General features: G+C 42.4%; 1 protein-coding gene across 2 annotated transcripts in view; it reads right to left on the bottom strand.

Annotated features, from left to right (window-relative positions):
- Positions 1-8,542, bottom strand: part of slc41a1 (solute carrier family 41 member 1) — a 32,938-nt gene extending 24,396 nt beyond the window's left edge. Inside the window, exons 1-2 of one of the 2 annotated variants that reach the window (XM_074673355.1) lie at positions 8,222-8,542; positions 5,106-6,262 (exon numbers count right to left, since the gene is read on the bottom strand). In XM_074673355.1, coding sequence (XP_074529456.1) covers positions 5,106-5,591 — 486 coding nt within the window. In that variant the 5' untranslated portion in view covers positions 5,592-6,262; positions 8,222-8,542. Of the gene's footprint in view, positions 1-5,105; positions 6,263-6,774; positions 6,898-8,221 lie in introns of those variants that run through there. The other variant, XM_074673361.1, reaches the window with a different exon arrangement.
- Positions 8,543-17,418: the final 8,876 nt, after the last annotated feature.

The raw sequence follows: 17,418 nt of genomic DNA, 5'->3' as shown, positions 1-17,418 counted from the left end.
ATACTCTTACTTTTGTTTTCTTAAATGCTGCGGTAACTCCTGAATTTCCCCTCGGGGATAAATAAAGTATTTTCTATTCTATTCTATTCTATTGGTCAACCTGTGTTACCACTGAGAGTTATAGACTTTTTCTGTCCAACTAGCTCACATAAACCCAGTGAACAGATGCTTTAACAAAGAAGAAACAGTAACTAAGTCATGAGCTTAAAGTGAAATGAAGACTAAAAATCATCCAAGTGTATATAGCTTTCTTCTCAAAGCCTCTTCACTGAAGGGGTTTTTACAGGACAATTAAGCATCTGAAACGCAAATTATTGTTGTGTTTCAGATGCTGGTTTACACAGAAACAGCGTTTTAGCCGGCCTCAAACACAAACTTTTGAAAACAGCCTCCAGAGTGGATTTTTTCCAAAACACTGCCGCCACCGTTGTGGTGTAAACAGCTAGCCGAAACGCTGACACCTATCTCCATGCTTACAACAGTGCAACAGTACCATTGCTACGATCATCATGGACTACTACGTTGTTCTTGTGCTGCTCAATCTGCTGACTGTCTTTAACAAAATGAGCATCTGTTGCTCAACTTCTACACTTAGCATTCACCAATTCGCCAGATAATTGTCCCATGGGGATCTACCATAAACCGGTTCTGGACAGTTACAGTGCCAACTACAGGCCTGGCATGCTTACTACAGCGTTTTCAGTCTCTTAGTGTTTTCGTGTAAATGCTGATTTTTTTCTCTGCATTTTTTTTCATTTTGTGGTGAAATACTGTCATGTAAACATGGCCTGAGAGTGCTTTAGAACAGAAGAGCATCCATCTGTTTCGGCCCCCGACTCCTCTTTTAGAATTAAATATGTTTTCTAACCACACAACCAAAGTCACAGTGTGGAGCATCTTTAGTGAATGGTTTTCCCAGAGAAACTGCAACTTTTGTCTCGCATGAATAAGATATAACGGTTCACCCATGCATCCAGATAGAAGTAGATGACCTTTAATGAAATGTATAGCTAGTGATTTGAGACCTGACCCTCAATAACCCTCTCTGGCACCCTGCCAGTTCTTAAGCAGTGGGTTCCCTGTAAGTCCCCTGGCTTGTCACTGTGGTGAAGTGCCTCTCCTGTGCCTCCATTAGAGCACATGCAGTGATAGCAGGTTTTCGGTCTACTGTGGCCACAAACTATAGCTGAGGCCCAAGCCATCGATCTATCTCCAGTAAAAGTGCTTATCTTTGGAGCCAGGCCCAAAGGCCCCCAGCACTTACAGTCCAGTCTACCCAGAGCTGAATCAATATTCACAGGGGCTGACACAGGAAAGAAAAGAGGAGAAAGTAGAGGAGGGGAGGAAAATAGAGGAGTAGCAGAGTAAAAACACAGTTGGCCCCATTTCTCACGCCAGCCAGCTAACATCTCTGTTTTAGTGCGTTGCTCCCACTGTGCATCCAGATGTACACAGCTGATAAGGGGGTCTACTCCACGGTCCAGTTTGTGTTCTATCAGTGGGTTCGTCACCAAAACTGGAGTGTGGGTTAAACTGGTTCTGTCCATCCCCTTGCTGTCAGCAGGCCAAGCAGTGCTCTTTTCCAACAGGCAGCCCCTCAGCCTGGCTCGCTGCCTTCTGCCAACCCAGCAGCCTTGTGAGCACCTCTGTAAGCACTCCTCTCCTCTTTCACAGCCGCATGTTTTCAAGCCTTCTCTCCTTCTCTCTCTTCTCTCTACTTCTGTCTCTCCTCTCCATCTCCCTCTCGGCCTCCCCTGTGGTGATATATGTTGTTGTCTCCATGGAACACTGGCTCGGAGCCAAACAAGCCCTCCCTCCTCACGGCCACCTCCTCGGTTCTGAGAACTCTACTGGACAACCCCAGTACCTCTGTGTACAGACCTATAGGAGCTCTGGTATGTGAGCCCCCCAGGGGTCAGGTTGCCCAGTTGAGTAACACAGCCCCATTTTATTTGTGACCACTGTACTTACTGTACTGACAGGGACACTGAACCCAATGGCGTGCAATGTTGATGTAACTTTGGCAGCGTCCTAGAAACTACATCTGATGGTATTTGTTTCATTTTACTGGATCTGGTCCAGGCATGTGTGCATACACATGACATCCAGGATAGAATTGACAATACTGTGTTTGGGTGTTCTGGCATTGCACCTAAAAAAAGAACATTAGGTACAGAAATAAACCTGATCAGCATGATTTCTCAAAGTGCAACAGTTTCACAAACTTAAAACTGGCTAATTTATTCTAAACTGAAATTTTAAATGCCACAAATTTATATTCATTGCTTCATGTTGCCATTAGAAGCATTAAAGCGAACATGAATACATCCTGAAGATGACTATCAGTGCAGTTAGAGTGTGTACAAACAAGCTAGGATCCAGGAAGTCTTGCTAAGGATCAGGGAGAGAGTGAACGATTAGCCAGAGTTTGTGGCAACACAAAAGCAATCTAACCCTCTAATCCTTTCCCTTGTTATCACTTAAATGCTAACCAAAGATGGGATATTTGTCTGAAGTTAAAGGCTGTGAGCTGATGGTAATGATTGTTAGAAAATCACATCTGCGGCTGACAGAAATAAGAGAGAAACACATCTCACACAAGGGTTGAAGAACAGCAGCTGAGAGTTTATTTTAATGCTCTTGGTTTTGGTGTTCGATCTTATATCAAAAAATGAAACCAACATGAGTCACATATCGAAGCTTGTGTTTGTCCAGTTCACTGAGGCAGCTGTAGGGTGATTCAGTCAGCGGGAAGAAGCCAACGCTCTGGTGTCTCAGTCACCAGACAAGTGGAAGTGGTTGGACCAAAACGGTGACTGGTGGGCAGTGAGGGCTTGGCTGGTGGGAAACCATTGTGTAGACTATGATTTCCTGTTTACTGGTGACTGTTTGTGAGGCTGTTTTTGAGGCTGAAGTTTTGTCCCACTTCTTCGCTTAATTTACTGTTTACATCCTCAAACACCACAGGACCTCAGGACAGACGTCTAGACACCAAAGAAGACGTAATAACTCTCTTACATATGAATATGACTGAACAGACTGAGCCGTAGTGAGCAGTGTGTACAGGTGAAATCTGCCAGAATAAGTCCAGTCTAATAAATTACCCGACTGACCTTTGACACAGGCATTCCAAGGAAAACCAGCACTACATGACCTTTACAAACTATGCGTAACCTTTAGTCCAAGCAAGTCAGTCGCCCTCAAAGTCCTAAGTGTCTGGCCCTGGCTGTAAGGGACTGACAGTTTTAGGTCATTCTGCTGCCAAGTCACTGAGCAGAACTATGCAGACTTCTCACTCTTCTATACCAGCCTGTAGAGTCCTTTCAAGGCCAACCTCAGGTTGGAATGAGGCCATAAGCTCTGCGTGCGTATGAGCTGAAGACGTAAAAAGAGACTAACGTTAAAGAGGTCAGATTTCAAAGAAACCGTACAGAGAGTGACGCCAAAAGCTGGGTCATGCACCGGTCCAAGCTGCAACTAAACTCTGAGCAGGCAGAGGCATCCTCTTAAGGACTTCCTGTGTACAAGTTTTGAGGCTTGTTTCAACTGGTTCTGACTTACCAAATCTGTAAGAGACTGTGATGGAATTAGACAATTACCTTTATGCAAGGACAAGGGGGGATTAGCTGAGTTAGCATTCTGCTGTGTCATACAGGGGGAATAAGCCTGGGTGCACCTGCTAGGTGCTCAGTGCAGAATTAACAGACACATTTGCACCAACCTGACTCTCAAGCCTCACTTTGAATCTCATTTAATTCATTTTCAAGATTTCCGACCAATCATGGTAAACTAGAGAGAAACGTAAAGCCCTGTACCTCCTACGTCTCCCCTCTTTCAGCTTTACCTCCAGAGGAAATATGTGCAGAGTGTTTTGGAAACTGGAGAAACCGCAGCAGCATGGTGCCTTGGTTGAGGCAGCATGAAAACTTTTTGACCTCAAACCTCTGCATTCCTGGTTTAGTGAGGATACCTAACCACACGGTAATGAAGGCTTTGAAACCACATTGTGTTTTGTTTTCACACTGGCTCTCGCTTTGACTGAAGTGCGCTGCCATTTCAGGTGCTCAAAGAAAGTACACTTATTCCCCTGCTTCCTCCCCTTCTCTCTGTTCTGAGTTCCTGGGGTCCACCATGCTGGCATCAGAATGTGTGTACACAATGTGCCCGGACTGGTCTCCTGGCAGCCGGACACCTCAAACTTTATCTGTAGCACAAGCTGACTTGAGAGAAATACCGTTTTTGACCTGTCAGCATGAGTTTGGCCTGAATTTTTACACTGCACATGCACACTGTGTTACACTCAGAGCAACTGCAGTGAGTCAACAAGAGAGAAAAGACAGAAAGTAACTCTAAATTTAGATTTCTCATTTCGTGGCAGAATTCATTTCTCTGGCTACATGACAACAAACTTCTAATATTCTCTGTGTTTGTGCGTCAGAGTACAAACAGAAGGGTGTGTGATTGTAACTTTGTGCCAGCTCTAGGGTAAGGCAGGCCAGCCTTTGACAAGAAAAAGGTTTTGTTAATACCCCTATAATACGTCACAACCCATCCTCAAAGACATGCCATCAGGACAATGACTGACATCAGAGAATCCAAACAGGGCTCGTTAGACCAGTTCATTCAAATTCCCAAGAGGCAAACCCATCCTCAGTACATGTGACAGTGTACAGTCTTCCTGAAGCACCAGCTCTGCTAGGACACACAGCTGTGAGTCATTGCACGAACTGAGAGTGATGTTCCAGGTGTAACTGGTTTATCAGAAAAGAAGTTAATAAACTGGTTTCAGTTTGAGCTGGTGTTTCCAGACACTTTAATGAATAACATGAAAATGATTTTAAGAAAAGGACAAAAAAGTTTTAATGTTTACTCTTGTTGATCTACAAAGCCCAGAACATTTCACTTTCCATAACACTTCAGTTCCATTCACTTCTTGTAAAGGAGAAAACCCAAATATGGTGCCCTGAAAATCTCATTTTAAACTAGTCTACACCCCTGAATCCAGAACTTTGATTTTCCAGATTTTATTTAAAACTGATCTTTCATCATTCATAGTCAGTGTCTGGTGTGTGCTTGCAGTATTAGGCAGAGAATGTATGACTCACCTGGACAATGTCCAGCACCATTCCAGCTGCCACCGTCCCAAACCCTGCCAGCAGGAAGGGGAAGACCACCTGCAGGCCGATGGTGAAGGAGGTCTCTTTCAGGGGCGCTGGTGGTTCTGGGCTGTGGTCCGTGCTGGTGTCGTCACTCTCGTTGCTCTGGCTTGCATTCTCAAGGAGCGCATCCTCCTCCCGCTGTCCTTTGGCATTTGCCCGGCAGTCCATTGCCACCACAATCTCAGCCCTCTCCTCATCCTCCCCGGTCTCACCTGCCCTCTCTGTGAAATTAGTGACTTCTGTGAGCTCAAACTCGCCCCCGGTGCCTGGGCTCACCTCCTCTGGGCCCTTGGTGAGGATCACCGGGTGGACGGAGCAGTTGGAGTTGAGGAAAGCCGGACCTAGGGGGCCTCCCTCTTTCTTCACCTCAATGGCCCCGGAGGACATGTCGATGTCGGGGACTTTGTCTTGTTCTTTCGACCAAAGTACCATGCGGAAGCCTTTCGAAGACAATGGGCTTAAAAAAGAAATGGTCTGGTCGTCTTGGCCTTTCAGTTTGGGGAAGTCCGAATAGAATTGGTCACCTGATCTGGTTTTGAACCTGATCAGTCCCACTGATTTATCCCATTAAAGAGGCTTAGACGGAGTTGGGGTCGCTATTAAAGACCAGGAGAAAACCGCTCTGTAGGAAAAAACCTGCAGCAAGGCACATGCAGCTGTGCACCTGCAGAGCCCGTGTTCCTGTCGGTGCTTCGGGAGCAAAACCAGTATGTTCTCCATTCACTGCAAGGTGCTCAGGGTGGGCCAGCAATAAAAAGAAGAAAGCATACTGTTTCAAAACAGCAGAGGAAGAAAAAAAGTAGAGGCTGAGGGACTCACCACAGAAATCCCCTCCAGTCACTTGGAATCAGTCTTTCAGGGTAAAGTTTAAGCTAAAGGAGAAGTACAATCACAGGCTTCCAGTCAGGGTGCAGTGCAGACTGGTCATGCTCTTGGTTCACCGATCATGTCAGACTGGTCGGTGTACTGGGCTGGGAATGTCTCACCTTACACCACGTGGCTTCTGGCAGGTTTCCAGGGGAGATATTTAAAGGCCTGCAGCATGAAGATTGAATTACGGGTTGCAGAAAATCACTGCATCTCCAAGCAGAGTGGGCGGTCACCTGGGGAAAGAACAAATTCATTTATCACTTAAATGTCAACATTACACCGCTCTGATACAGATTCATTTCCTATTATCAGTATCTTGCAGACTATGGTAGTCATTTGACAATAAAGTGTGGTTGACATCCTTTCATACTCCCAAATCTTTCAAACACTGGGAAAAAAAAACAGGTGACCTAAGAGACTTTCCATAAAGTTGCTAAAACTTAGTGGAGCTCAAGCCACACAGTTAGAAAAATGCGTCTGTTTATCTCACTGATATTACAGGAAAAAAGACCCATTCTAAATTCATTTTCACATAAGTTCCAGTTCTTTTTTACAATCCTCATATAAATTATCGAAATGAACAGATAGTACAACAGTTTCCCAAAATGTGACACAACTGCCAGAAATTTAACATAAATATTCTTCGAGTACTTCGCGTGATATAACTCCTGAAGCTCCGTATAACTCCACCACTCATTCAAGCCTCACAGTGTAAAATAAAGAAGACAAAACAACCGACACTGACATCATGGCAGACCCGAGGAGAGACAAACAACAGTGAGTTTAAAAACAGACTCATCCAGCGCCAAATTTCCTCTCGGCGGCTAAAAATATTCTAGCATTAACAGAGGTGCTGCGTACATCCTCTGGAAGCGGGTACGACACCATGCACCGTCAAAGCAGCTTCAAAGCACAGGAAACGGATCCTGCCATACCTTTCAAAATAAACTCCCAAAGCCCTGACAAGGACACGTTTTCTAACATTAGCCAAACAGTGCGAAAACCTGCCAGTTTACCCTAGTTTTTACTGTCCGAGTTAAACCTTTTTACGGCGGAATAAAACCTTTTACGGCAGCCTTTTGATAGATTATTTTGACAAATCATTTTTTTTTAACGGCACAACTCTGAACTGCTACTTTCATGCTAATATCTTAATATATGCTTTAACCTTATTTTTTTGACATATTATTTTTTTATTGTATTATTATTATTATTATTATTATTATTATTATTATTATTATTATTATTATCATAATTATTATTATGTTTTCCGCTTTTCAATTTATTTTTAATTGTTTTCTTTTAGCATGATTTGCTGATTTGTATCTCTGTTAAACACTTTGAGCGCTCCCTCTCTGAAATGTGCTATGTAAAGAAACTTGCTTTGCCTAAAACGTCACTCTCGAACTCGAAGGGTGACAAAATTTCATTATAGAATAAATGGGGGAAGAAAGTTTAAAATCTTAAAGACTGTAGGAGAAATATTGAGTAAAAGGCAGTGTGGTTAAACAATTTTAATTCTTTTCTTGGATAAATAATTTTCACACTCATTGACTTGAGTAAAAACAGCAATCCAACTCTCTCACACACAAAAAAACACTGTTCTACTGACACAGATGGAAAAAGTTGAATGTCTTCCTAAACTTGGCAGCACTGTTGGTTCTTATTCTGAAGGTTTACCGACGTGCGTCGTGTCTGAGTGTCGTTAACTGACGCAGCTTTCCTCCGCCTGCATGTTGCGACATCCGCACACAGACTTCTCCCCGCTGAAACAATCCTCTGTTTAGTAGTCAGGACCAATACCACCCGAACCCAACATGGCAAAGGCGTAAATTAGTGCTCCCCTGGTCAGCACTGAATAGACGAGCCCTCTTTTTCTTTTCTGCTGCTCATTTAAACGAGGGCAGGGGGCTTTCTGTTCCAACACCGGGCTGGAGCCCATGTCACTGCCACTATCACCACGAGTCTCAAACTCAAACATGCAAAATCAAATGCTACATGAAGTGCCATGATGTATGAGCACCACACAGCCAACACCTTAATTAGGGGTGGGTTTCGCAGAGTGGACAAGCGAGTGCCACATTCCGTTAGATAACTGTGGCTCTTAAAGCAGCTTTCTCGCTCCGTTCAATGAGAATTCCGCTTAAATGTCCAGCAGTGTAAAAATAAAACAGTCCCTCAGAGGAGCTTACCTTTAAGTGTCAGCAATCCGAAGAGAAGGAGCAGAGAACCCGGCGTGATGAGCAGGAACAGCACGCGGACTCGTGGCTGACCTCTTGGTTACGCGCTCAGGATGAGGCGTGGACGCCGGTGCGCACGCCTTATGTACGGTACCGGCTCCGCACAGCTGCTTTAATGGTTAATGGAGGTTAATGGTTAAACCCTCCCTCCCACGCGGTTAAGGCTGCTTCTACTAGTCTCTCCCGACCCCGTCACATTGCACCCGTCCACTGGCCCCCGCCGCCCGGCTGCTTTGATGCGCATCTATAATACACCCGTCCTGTGCAGGGGGCCAGGAAGCCAGAGGCGGGCCCTCCCCTCTCCACACTCTGAGCTGACGATACACACTCCCTCCTCCTCCTTCTCCTCCTCATACAGCTCACAAGCACGTCCCCTCCCTCAACACACTCCTATGTGTGTGTGTGTGTGTGTGTGTGTGTGTGTGTGTGTGTGTGTGTGTGTGTGTGTGTGTGTGTGTGTGTGTGTAAATTTGTACCCGTGTGGTGCCAGTCTCCTCCACGAGCCTACTAATTTACTAGCAGGGGGCAGAGATGGAAGTTTGAATTTAACAATGAGCTAGATTCCTGAATGAATGGGCACACACGCGTGTCACTACAATTTAACCGAGCAGGGCTGGATTTGAGTAATTGATCCACCAACAAAGAGGATAAATAAATGTGTTACATAATCCAGGTTTGCAATTACACCCCAGTGAATGAGGAGACACCAGAGGGAGAGATTATTTATTAAAACCACACAAGAATCGCTTATGAAACAGAAAAAAACTAACCTTGCTAAAATCCTCTAGTAATGTGCCTCTGTGTTTTGTTTTTAAGCCTTTGGGATGTCTTACAGTAAAAAAAAACCCTCTCTAAATTAAATAAATAAACTATGGAGCCAAAAATAGAGTTTTATATTTGAAACCTTGGCGGACACATTTTAGCTGCAAATGTACAGTATAATAATGAAGCAAAACTTTAGGGTGGTAAATTTTTTAATCTCACCATGGAAACAGGTGTGACCAGCTGCCCTCTGCCTGAGAAAGGAGAGTCACTCCTTTAAGCTGTTCCCCAAGAATTTGAAAAAGTTACTTACTACAAAAACTCTTGTTTTCTTTCTTTCTTTTTTATCTATCTATCTATCTATCTATCTATCTATCTATCTATCTATCTATCTATCTATCTATCTATCTATCTATCTATCTATCTATCTATCTATCTATCTATCTATCTATCTATCATGTCTGTATGATCTCCACTCTGATCACTAGGGATGTGATAAAACAATCAATGTATTAAAGTTTTGGGATTTTTGTTTAAATCTAGGGTCTGCAAGATTTTTCGTTACTTGTTAGTGACGACATTCAAACTAGGCTGCTCTTCTTTGGTTCAGTGCCAGCAGCAGCGCACACCCACAGTCTTTGACCGTGTCTACATGAACACACTCATAAGCCTAGCAACCACTTGTAGCATCGCGTTTGTATGTGAGACTCAAGAGCCTTGCACCTGACTTAACATGTAAGCACAAGCTAATTATGGGTGTTTGACACATACCAACTTGTGTTGCTGTTCACTCTGAGCTGCTCTGCAAGTGCCTGAAAGCAAATGAAAGTTGAGCCAACTTTACCCTCATTTAGCAAAAAGCTTTATCTGTTTGGTGTTTTGTTTCACTTTGGTTGTGTTTTCCTTGCTCCATGCTGCGTCCATTATCACTGCTGCTCAGGATAATTTTTTCCACTCGCAATCATCAACACGCAAAGTCACTTATGCGCTGGGTGTCCTGTGATTGGCTGAGGTAACCACATCTACTTTCCACCTGGAAAAGTCCTGAAACAAACAAAACATTAACATACAGGCAGAGGTGGGGGGTTAAGGCAGACACAGACACTGACACACATGCATAGAGGCCCAGACAATGAAGAATTATTCCTGTAAAAGTTGGCATGGTATTTCTTAAGGAAATCCTTTAATGGCTTCAAATCATGTTTTTGTTTTGTTCAAAAATCTTTTTTAAAAGTTCAAATCTTTCATTTAAGTCTTTGTTTACAAGCTGAATGAGTCCTAATAACTGACCCAAATGTAATGTGCATTTTTTGGGGGAATATGGTTCCCTGATACAATCTGTAGATATCATCGTCATCATTTAACTTTTTACATGGTCTGATGTGAAAAAGCAAACTAAAAATAACAAAAATCAAATCTGAATCTGGGAAAAGCACGTTATTCCAGCCCGACTGATCACGGCTTGCAGATCAATGTGCTGTTGAAATGATCATAAATCATAAAATAAATTTCCACTCTAATTCTGACAGCTTATTTTCCTGTTTTCCTTCCTGTTCTTTTATTGCTCTAATGATCCCTCGTGTCCAGTGGTATTATAAAATAATTACTTTTTAATGTCCTTGTTCTTTATTGATGTTAACATTTGCTCCACATTGTGTACTCTTTTGATATATGAGCAGTGATTTTCTTATTAATGGAAAGCAGCCTGTGTTTCGTGTTGTCAGACAAACAACTCTCAGCTTCGACCCCTTAACGCCGCTCCTTGGAGATTAGCAGCTTTAACAACATCCCTGGAGGATCTGGAGCTTTGTTGTGCTTTTTGCTTGTTGCTAACCAGTCGTTGTGCTCAGCATCAGCAACTCCAGCGTCACTCAGAGAGCGGAGGCTACAACCCCACCACATCCTTCCCATGCTTCCAGCGTGGTGAGCTAGGCCAGTAAATCAAGGAGGGTAAACATCCAGTAATGATGGGTATGAGACAGTCACACTGTGGCACGCTGTGGTTTCTGGTTGACTGGGTCTAGGTGTGTAGGTGCAGGCCCAACGGAACAAAACTAAGGTCTGTGGTGGTATTACTCATAGATGCAGAGTTTTTGTAAATAAATTGCATGTTTTTTGACTCATATATGATGGAATGTGAGAGAAGAAAGTGGGTGTTGATGGCCTTATTCCATATTGTTTTCAAACCCCTTGCCGTCTTGTCTCTGTTGCTGACAGGTCAGCCATTTACCACCAACCTTAAGTCCTGTGTCCGCCAAATGAAATGTGGTCAAAATCAAAAACATCCAGTCAGAATCACATCAGAGACCAATGGTTTTTGCCACATTGTCAACAGGAAGAGGTGAAATCATTAACTTAAATGTACCTGACTCCTCTCTGTGGATAAATCTGGTTTTACTTTGGTGACCTGTGCTATTTAGAATTAGTATGGATTCGGACCAATCAGAATAAAATATTTAACACAGCCAGGTGATTAGTTAGAAATCACGGTAATAATTTGAGATGACTTTAAGGTAATATTAACATACTTAAGGAAGTCAACTTATATACCCTTATATACCTTATATATATAGACTTAATGTGGGAACGGAACACCATTGCCCTCCTGAAAAAGGCCCAGAAGCGGCTGTACTTTCTTAGGCAGCTGAGGAAATACAGACTGTCCAGGACCGTGATGGCCCAGTTTTACACAGCCATCATAGAGTCCATCATCACCCACTCCATCATCACCTGGTTCCCCGCTGCGGCGGCAAAAGATCTTGCTAAGCTGCAGCGGGTGATACACATGGCTGAGAAGGTGATAGGCTGCCCCCTGCCCTGTCTGAAGTCCCTCCACGGCTCCAGAGCACTGAGGAGAGCTAGAAAGATTATGGCAGACCCCTGACATCCTGGCCATGGTCTTTTCACTCTGCTGCCCTCTGGAAGAAGGCGGTGCCTGCCGAAGGCTCTGAAAGCACACCATAGACTCAGTTTCTTCCCCTCAGCCACCAAGCTGGTCAATGACTCTGCCCCCCCTCCCCGCCCCTAAGTGTCACCGGCACTTCTGTCACCGGTTTCAGATTTATATTTATAAACATACACTGGTCCTCTCTACTGCACGTTATATTTATTCATGCCACTCCTGTTGCACTTGTGGTGCTTGTTCTTTTGTTGTTTATTTGTTTTTGTTCTTGGTCTTGTTTATTTGTGAAAAAAGTACTTGTTTTTAAATACACACATGTTGTTACCAATACAAATTCCTATGTGTTAACACAAATGGCAAATAAAGGAATCTGAATCTGAATGAATCTGACCCTCTTGCCTAGATTTCACCAGCCAATGGATATCACTGTTATGTCTTGGGTAAATATGAAGCGACCAGCAAACTCAGCAAGCACAGATACTGGAAAAGGTGAGGAAGAGTAACCATAACATTTCAACAAAAACAAATACTTCTGTTGTATAAATCTGTAAAACACAGAGATTTTAGAACAGCAGATTACCGACTTACTATTCCACAACAAGTTTTTTTTTTTTTTTTTAAGGTAGGATCTGCAGTAAGTTTTGTTACTTGTTGATAAACAAAACATTCAAACCAGGCTCCTCCTCCTTGGGTCAGTGCCAGCAGCAGCGCACACCACCAGTCTCCGACCGTGACTACTTGAACTCACTTACTGGCCCGGCAACCACCTGTAGCATCATGTTTCTTCATGGGAGAGACTCAAGAGTTGTGCACCTGACTTATTTTGTTAGTGTTATGACCTATAAGTATGTATAGGAAGATCAGTTGGGCAGAAGAGGGTATGCTACAGTACAAATAAGGAAGTACAGTATACATAATATTATTTTTGACTTGTTTAATCTGTTAATTAAAAAAAATGATAAAGGTACTTTAATTTCATGTTAGTTTGCTCAGAAACTGAAAAGTCCTTCTTAATTCCTTTGATTTTTTTTATGTGTGACGCTGTTGACCTGCGTTTGGAGGTGACATGACAGGTCAAAGCACTTGTATGCTGTGTCTTTGTTGCGAAGGACTGGATGATTCTGATGGAAAATATATATTTTTTTAAATGCAGCACCAGGAAGATTAAAGTTGCCAAATGGAAGAAAAAGTCCTGGGTGCAACAAAAGCACAAGCTAATCACGAGTATGACACAAACCAGGTTTAGAAAAAAACTTTATCAGTTTGTTGTTTTGTTTCACTTTTGGTTGTGTTTTTCTTTTTCTGTGCTATGTCCACTTCTGTAGCTGCTAAGGATAATTTCTTCCACTCACAATTATCAACACGCAAAATCACTTGTGCACTGGGTGCCCTGTGACTGGCTGAGGTAACCATGTCTACTCTCAACCCAGAAATGTCCCAATACAACCAGAACATCAACATACAGGCTGAGGGGAGGGTTAAAGGGAGACACAGACACTGACACACGTGTATAGAGTCCCAGCAGTGACGATTGAGCAGGATTAATCCGGTAAAAGGTTACATCTTATTTTTTGGGAAAACCCTTTAATTTGATGAAACTTCAGTCATTTACAAGTTTTAAAACAAAAGAAAACCGGAATTACGTTATAAAACCCAGTAACCATTAAAAGTCCTAAGATTACGCCATGGAATAAATCATCTTCACAGACCAATAACCAAACCTAAACTTGTTATTCTTTGATTCTTATGTCTCACATGTTTACATCAGGGAATATTTGAAATCATCTAGCTGTGAACCAGAGCCTCATGTCTCATGAAGACACAGCAGCTTTGTCTTCCAAGAATCAGGTTTAGTCTGTTGTGAGCTAACACAGAGTATCAACTGGGAGATCTCTTTAGCGCGGTAACAAAGATTTACGGGGGTTCCTCTGGGTTTCAGTCATCAAAGATTTCCTGCTAATTCTGTTAAACTGCTTCCTGGAACTGTGATCTGTTTAGATAAGACATCCTCCTCCAGTATGAAGGTTTAAGAGTTAAAAGGGTTTTACAATGGATGTGGTCTTGAGAGTCTTGAATTTTTGAACCACATTTTTATCTGTTGTTTCACTTGTAATAAATTGTAATTCTTCATATTACCATTACCCTCTGTACTTTTTTAATTCCTGTACTGAAGGAACAGAACAGCAGAGACAGGGTTTAAGGATGGCATGTGTAAAATGTCCTGATGTAAACCTGGGGGCCAACATTTCGTGGACTCTAGCCTCTGTACATGAGGCCAAAGGTTTGACCACAGAGCTAAACCTACAGCCAACCCTAACACGGATTTTAAACAGCACAGGTTTTTATTTGCTGCTTCTTTTGCAGCTAAATGTGAAATATTTACCCAAAGAGATTGCTTATAAACCAGCGCTCACACTTGTGTTATTATACAACTGGTTGTTATGAAATGAGTTTCATCCTAGGAGTGATGATGCTGCGTCCTCCCCTCGTGAGATACTTAAACACATCCAAAATCATTAAACAGATGTCAGAGAAAAGTCAAAAACACATCTGAGGTGGAGCACTCTGTCATTCATTGATACCAGAGGGTATCTGTTTGGCAGCATTTCTACTTGGAATGTACTAATTAACCAAAAATGTTAAAACATTCATGCACCTGTGGAGATTCAAAGCATGGCTGTTGTTAATATTTTTATTTTTTCAAAACATCCCAGACTATGCTATTAAATGTTGGTGATAAAAACAATGACTCATTAAGAGTCTGGCTAGAGATTTAGAGCCGCATTGGGCTGGGAGCACCAGAGGTTTTTCACAAGCAGAGCCTAGTGGGTGAAAAGGAGTGTAGACCTGTATGAGGGACCCCAGGTAGGGAGGAGCCGTTCTTGTCACTGTTTTGTAAGCCAGAAGAAGAGCTTAGATTTTGATTGGAGCTGCCACTGGAAGCCAGTGAAGAGAAAGAGGCCTGCTAGAAGAGAGTCAATGCATGAAACCACAAGGGCCTGTACCAGAAGCTGTTGTGTCAGGTAAGGTCTGATCCTCCTAACATTTTAAAGGGCATATCGACAAGATCCAGCAATCAAGGCCACATGAGCTTTAAAGGTCAGCTGGTCATCAATCATGACCCCCAGATTTCTGGCAGAGTTTGTGGCACAAGTTGATTGGAATTGATCAGGACACTGATCTGTGGATGAACCAAGGGGCTTGTCACCAAAACTTAGAAAAACTGATCATCATCTGTGAATTAGATACACAGCAGTCTCCCATAGTACGATATGGACACAGAATATTGCTTTGAAGGATGCTGACATCTCAGGCCGGTGGGGCTGAGGCACGATGCAGAAGTTTTCTGGCTGATAAAGCTACTTGGACTGATGTTTCACCCTTTCTGCAAACAAGAGCACACAATTAGCTAACCAACAAAATGTCAAAGATTTGTCAGGTTGCTTAAGTGAAAAGGGCAATAGATTCCAGTGTAAGTGTTAGTGTTAGGTAAGTTCCCCCTTGACATCCTTCCTCTGCTAACAGTCAAAGAAAAAAAAAGAATTCTGAAGAACTTCTCACATTTTACCAGAGCAGCAAGTCAGTCAGCCTTTAAACATCAAAGAATCAATGAATCAAAATTAAAGTTCTCTAAAGTATAAACACTTGAATATAAATCGTGATTATTACAACAAGTTTTGTAGGATACTAGAGAAAAAAATAGCTAAATAGCTCAGAAGAAGGAAGGCAGCCTGAGACCTATACTGCAGCCAGCCACCAGGGGGAGCTCTTAAAGTTATGTGTTTTCCAGGGATAACTATCATTCTTTGTGTTATCCATAGACTGTATAATAAATGAACAAAGTCTCCATAATGTCATTGGTCTGTTTTGAAGCAAATAATCGGTGGGGGCCATACTGGAAATGGGGCGGGCTTTGAGCCTCCACACTATCAGCTATAGGGCACCTGCCTGTCAGTCAGCTGAGCTCTGCCTCTGATCAGTGTTGGGAGTAACAGTGTTAGTAATACTGTTACTTTTTTCCAGTTATGGGTAATCTAATTAATTACTATTTCAAACATTATAACACCATTAGGGTTACAGACACTGAAATGAGGCGCAAAACTACGTATCCCACCTGGCTCACTCAGCCAGGCATTAGACGGGAGCTGCAAATAAAATGTGGGGGAAAGCGGCAGACACACAAGTACTGATGAGAACAATCATGTTGACACATTTTTTTTTTTAACAAAGAACTGATGCTAAAGTAAACTTTTCAGTACCAAATATCACACAGCTACCTGTGTGCGTCTGTGTAACCTGCAGTCAGAGAGGATCTCATGCAGCATCTTTGGATCAAACCAACTGGAGGGAGAGGGTGGATGCTTTTCAAGGTTTGAATGTAAGGCACAAGAAGACGACTTGTTTTGACAAAAACTATTAGAGATGGCAGGACCAGACTTAAAAATAAGGGGTTAATCAGGAGAAACTGCAAGTTAGGAGTGGAGCGAGAGACAGGGTTAAAAAGAAGGAGAATCCCTCCTAAGTCAGAAGTGTTGGTAGGTCTATCTGACCTGGCCCACTCAGCCAGATTTAATATGGGCAAATATCAAGCGGTCTTGTCGGGTTAAACCTGGCCTTTTCAGGATGGGAGAAGGCCTACAGGCACTACATTAACTTTGCTTTTCAGTACTGAAGTACACAGACACAATTTCAATGTCATAGATGTAAAAGACAAGAACATACATGTGAAAATTGATCCCAGAGCAAAACCTGCTAAAAAAACTCTTTTTTTTTTTTTTTTTTGCAAAATTAGAGTTTTTTCAAAAAAGTAACGTAATAATTACTTTCCATCATAACTAATTACATTTATAAATGAGTGATTTCTTTACTAATTCAATTACTTTTCTGGGAAAGTAACCAGTAAATATAGCTAAAACCAACTGATCAAATAAATCAGTGCGTCATTGATTGAGCAATATAATAGTTTCTCTGGATTATATCAAAACAATTCATCATTTCAACAATGTCACTGTATCAGTTTAGTCAGGACAGTTTAGGAAGGGGAAAGATTTATTTATTGTCTTTTCTTCTCGACTGATGCAGTTCCTACTGATCTTTGAGGAACTGGTGTATTTCCAAACCTGTTACTTCTCTGGAACATGTGTATTCGTATGCTACACGAGCTCCCTGCTGCACATTGTATGCGCTCCTGCAGGAATGCAGAAGAAGGAGAATGGAAACTCACGGGTTGTCCTTAAGAGGATTCAGGAGCTAAGAGGATTCATTTCTGGATTCAGTACACATGACACTGTGCTAAACAGATGGATGACTTTATATGAGTCAAATTAGATTAATCACAAACAGCTTCATAAGAAATGCTTATTGTATGTGTATGTTAACAGTGATGCACACAGGCTGTTTATGAGGCTGGGAATAAATGTAACAATAAGGGGACCTGATGTACTCCATGAGGCGCTGGCAGCCTTTTAAGGAGGATTTTGTAAAG

The sequence above is a fragment of the Halichoeres trimaculatus genome, unplaced genomic scaffold (assembly GCF_033239565.1).
Source record: "Halichoeres trimaculatus isolate MK-OKI-2021-1 unplaced genomic scaffold, fHalTri1.1 fHalTri1_scaffold_1, whole genome shotgun sequence".
NCBI lineage: Eukaryota > Metazoa > Chordata > Actinopteri > Labriformes > Labridae > Halichoeres > Halichoeres trimaculatus.
The sequence above is the reverse complement of the archived record's forward strand: the minus strand, read 5'-3'. Positions and strand labels throughout refer to the sequence as shown.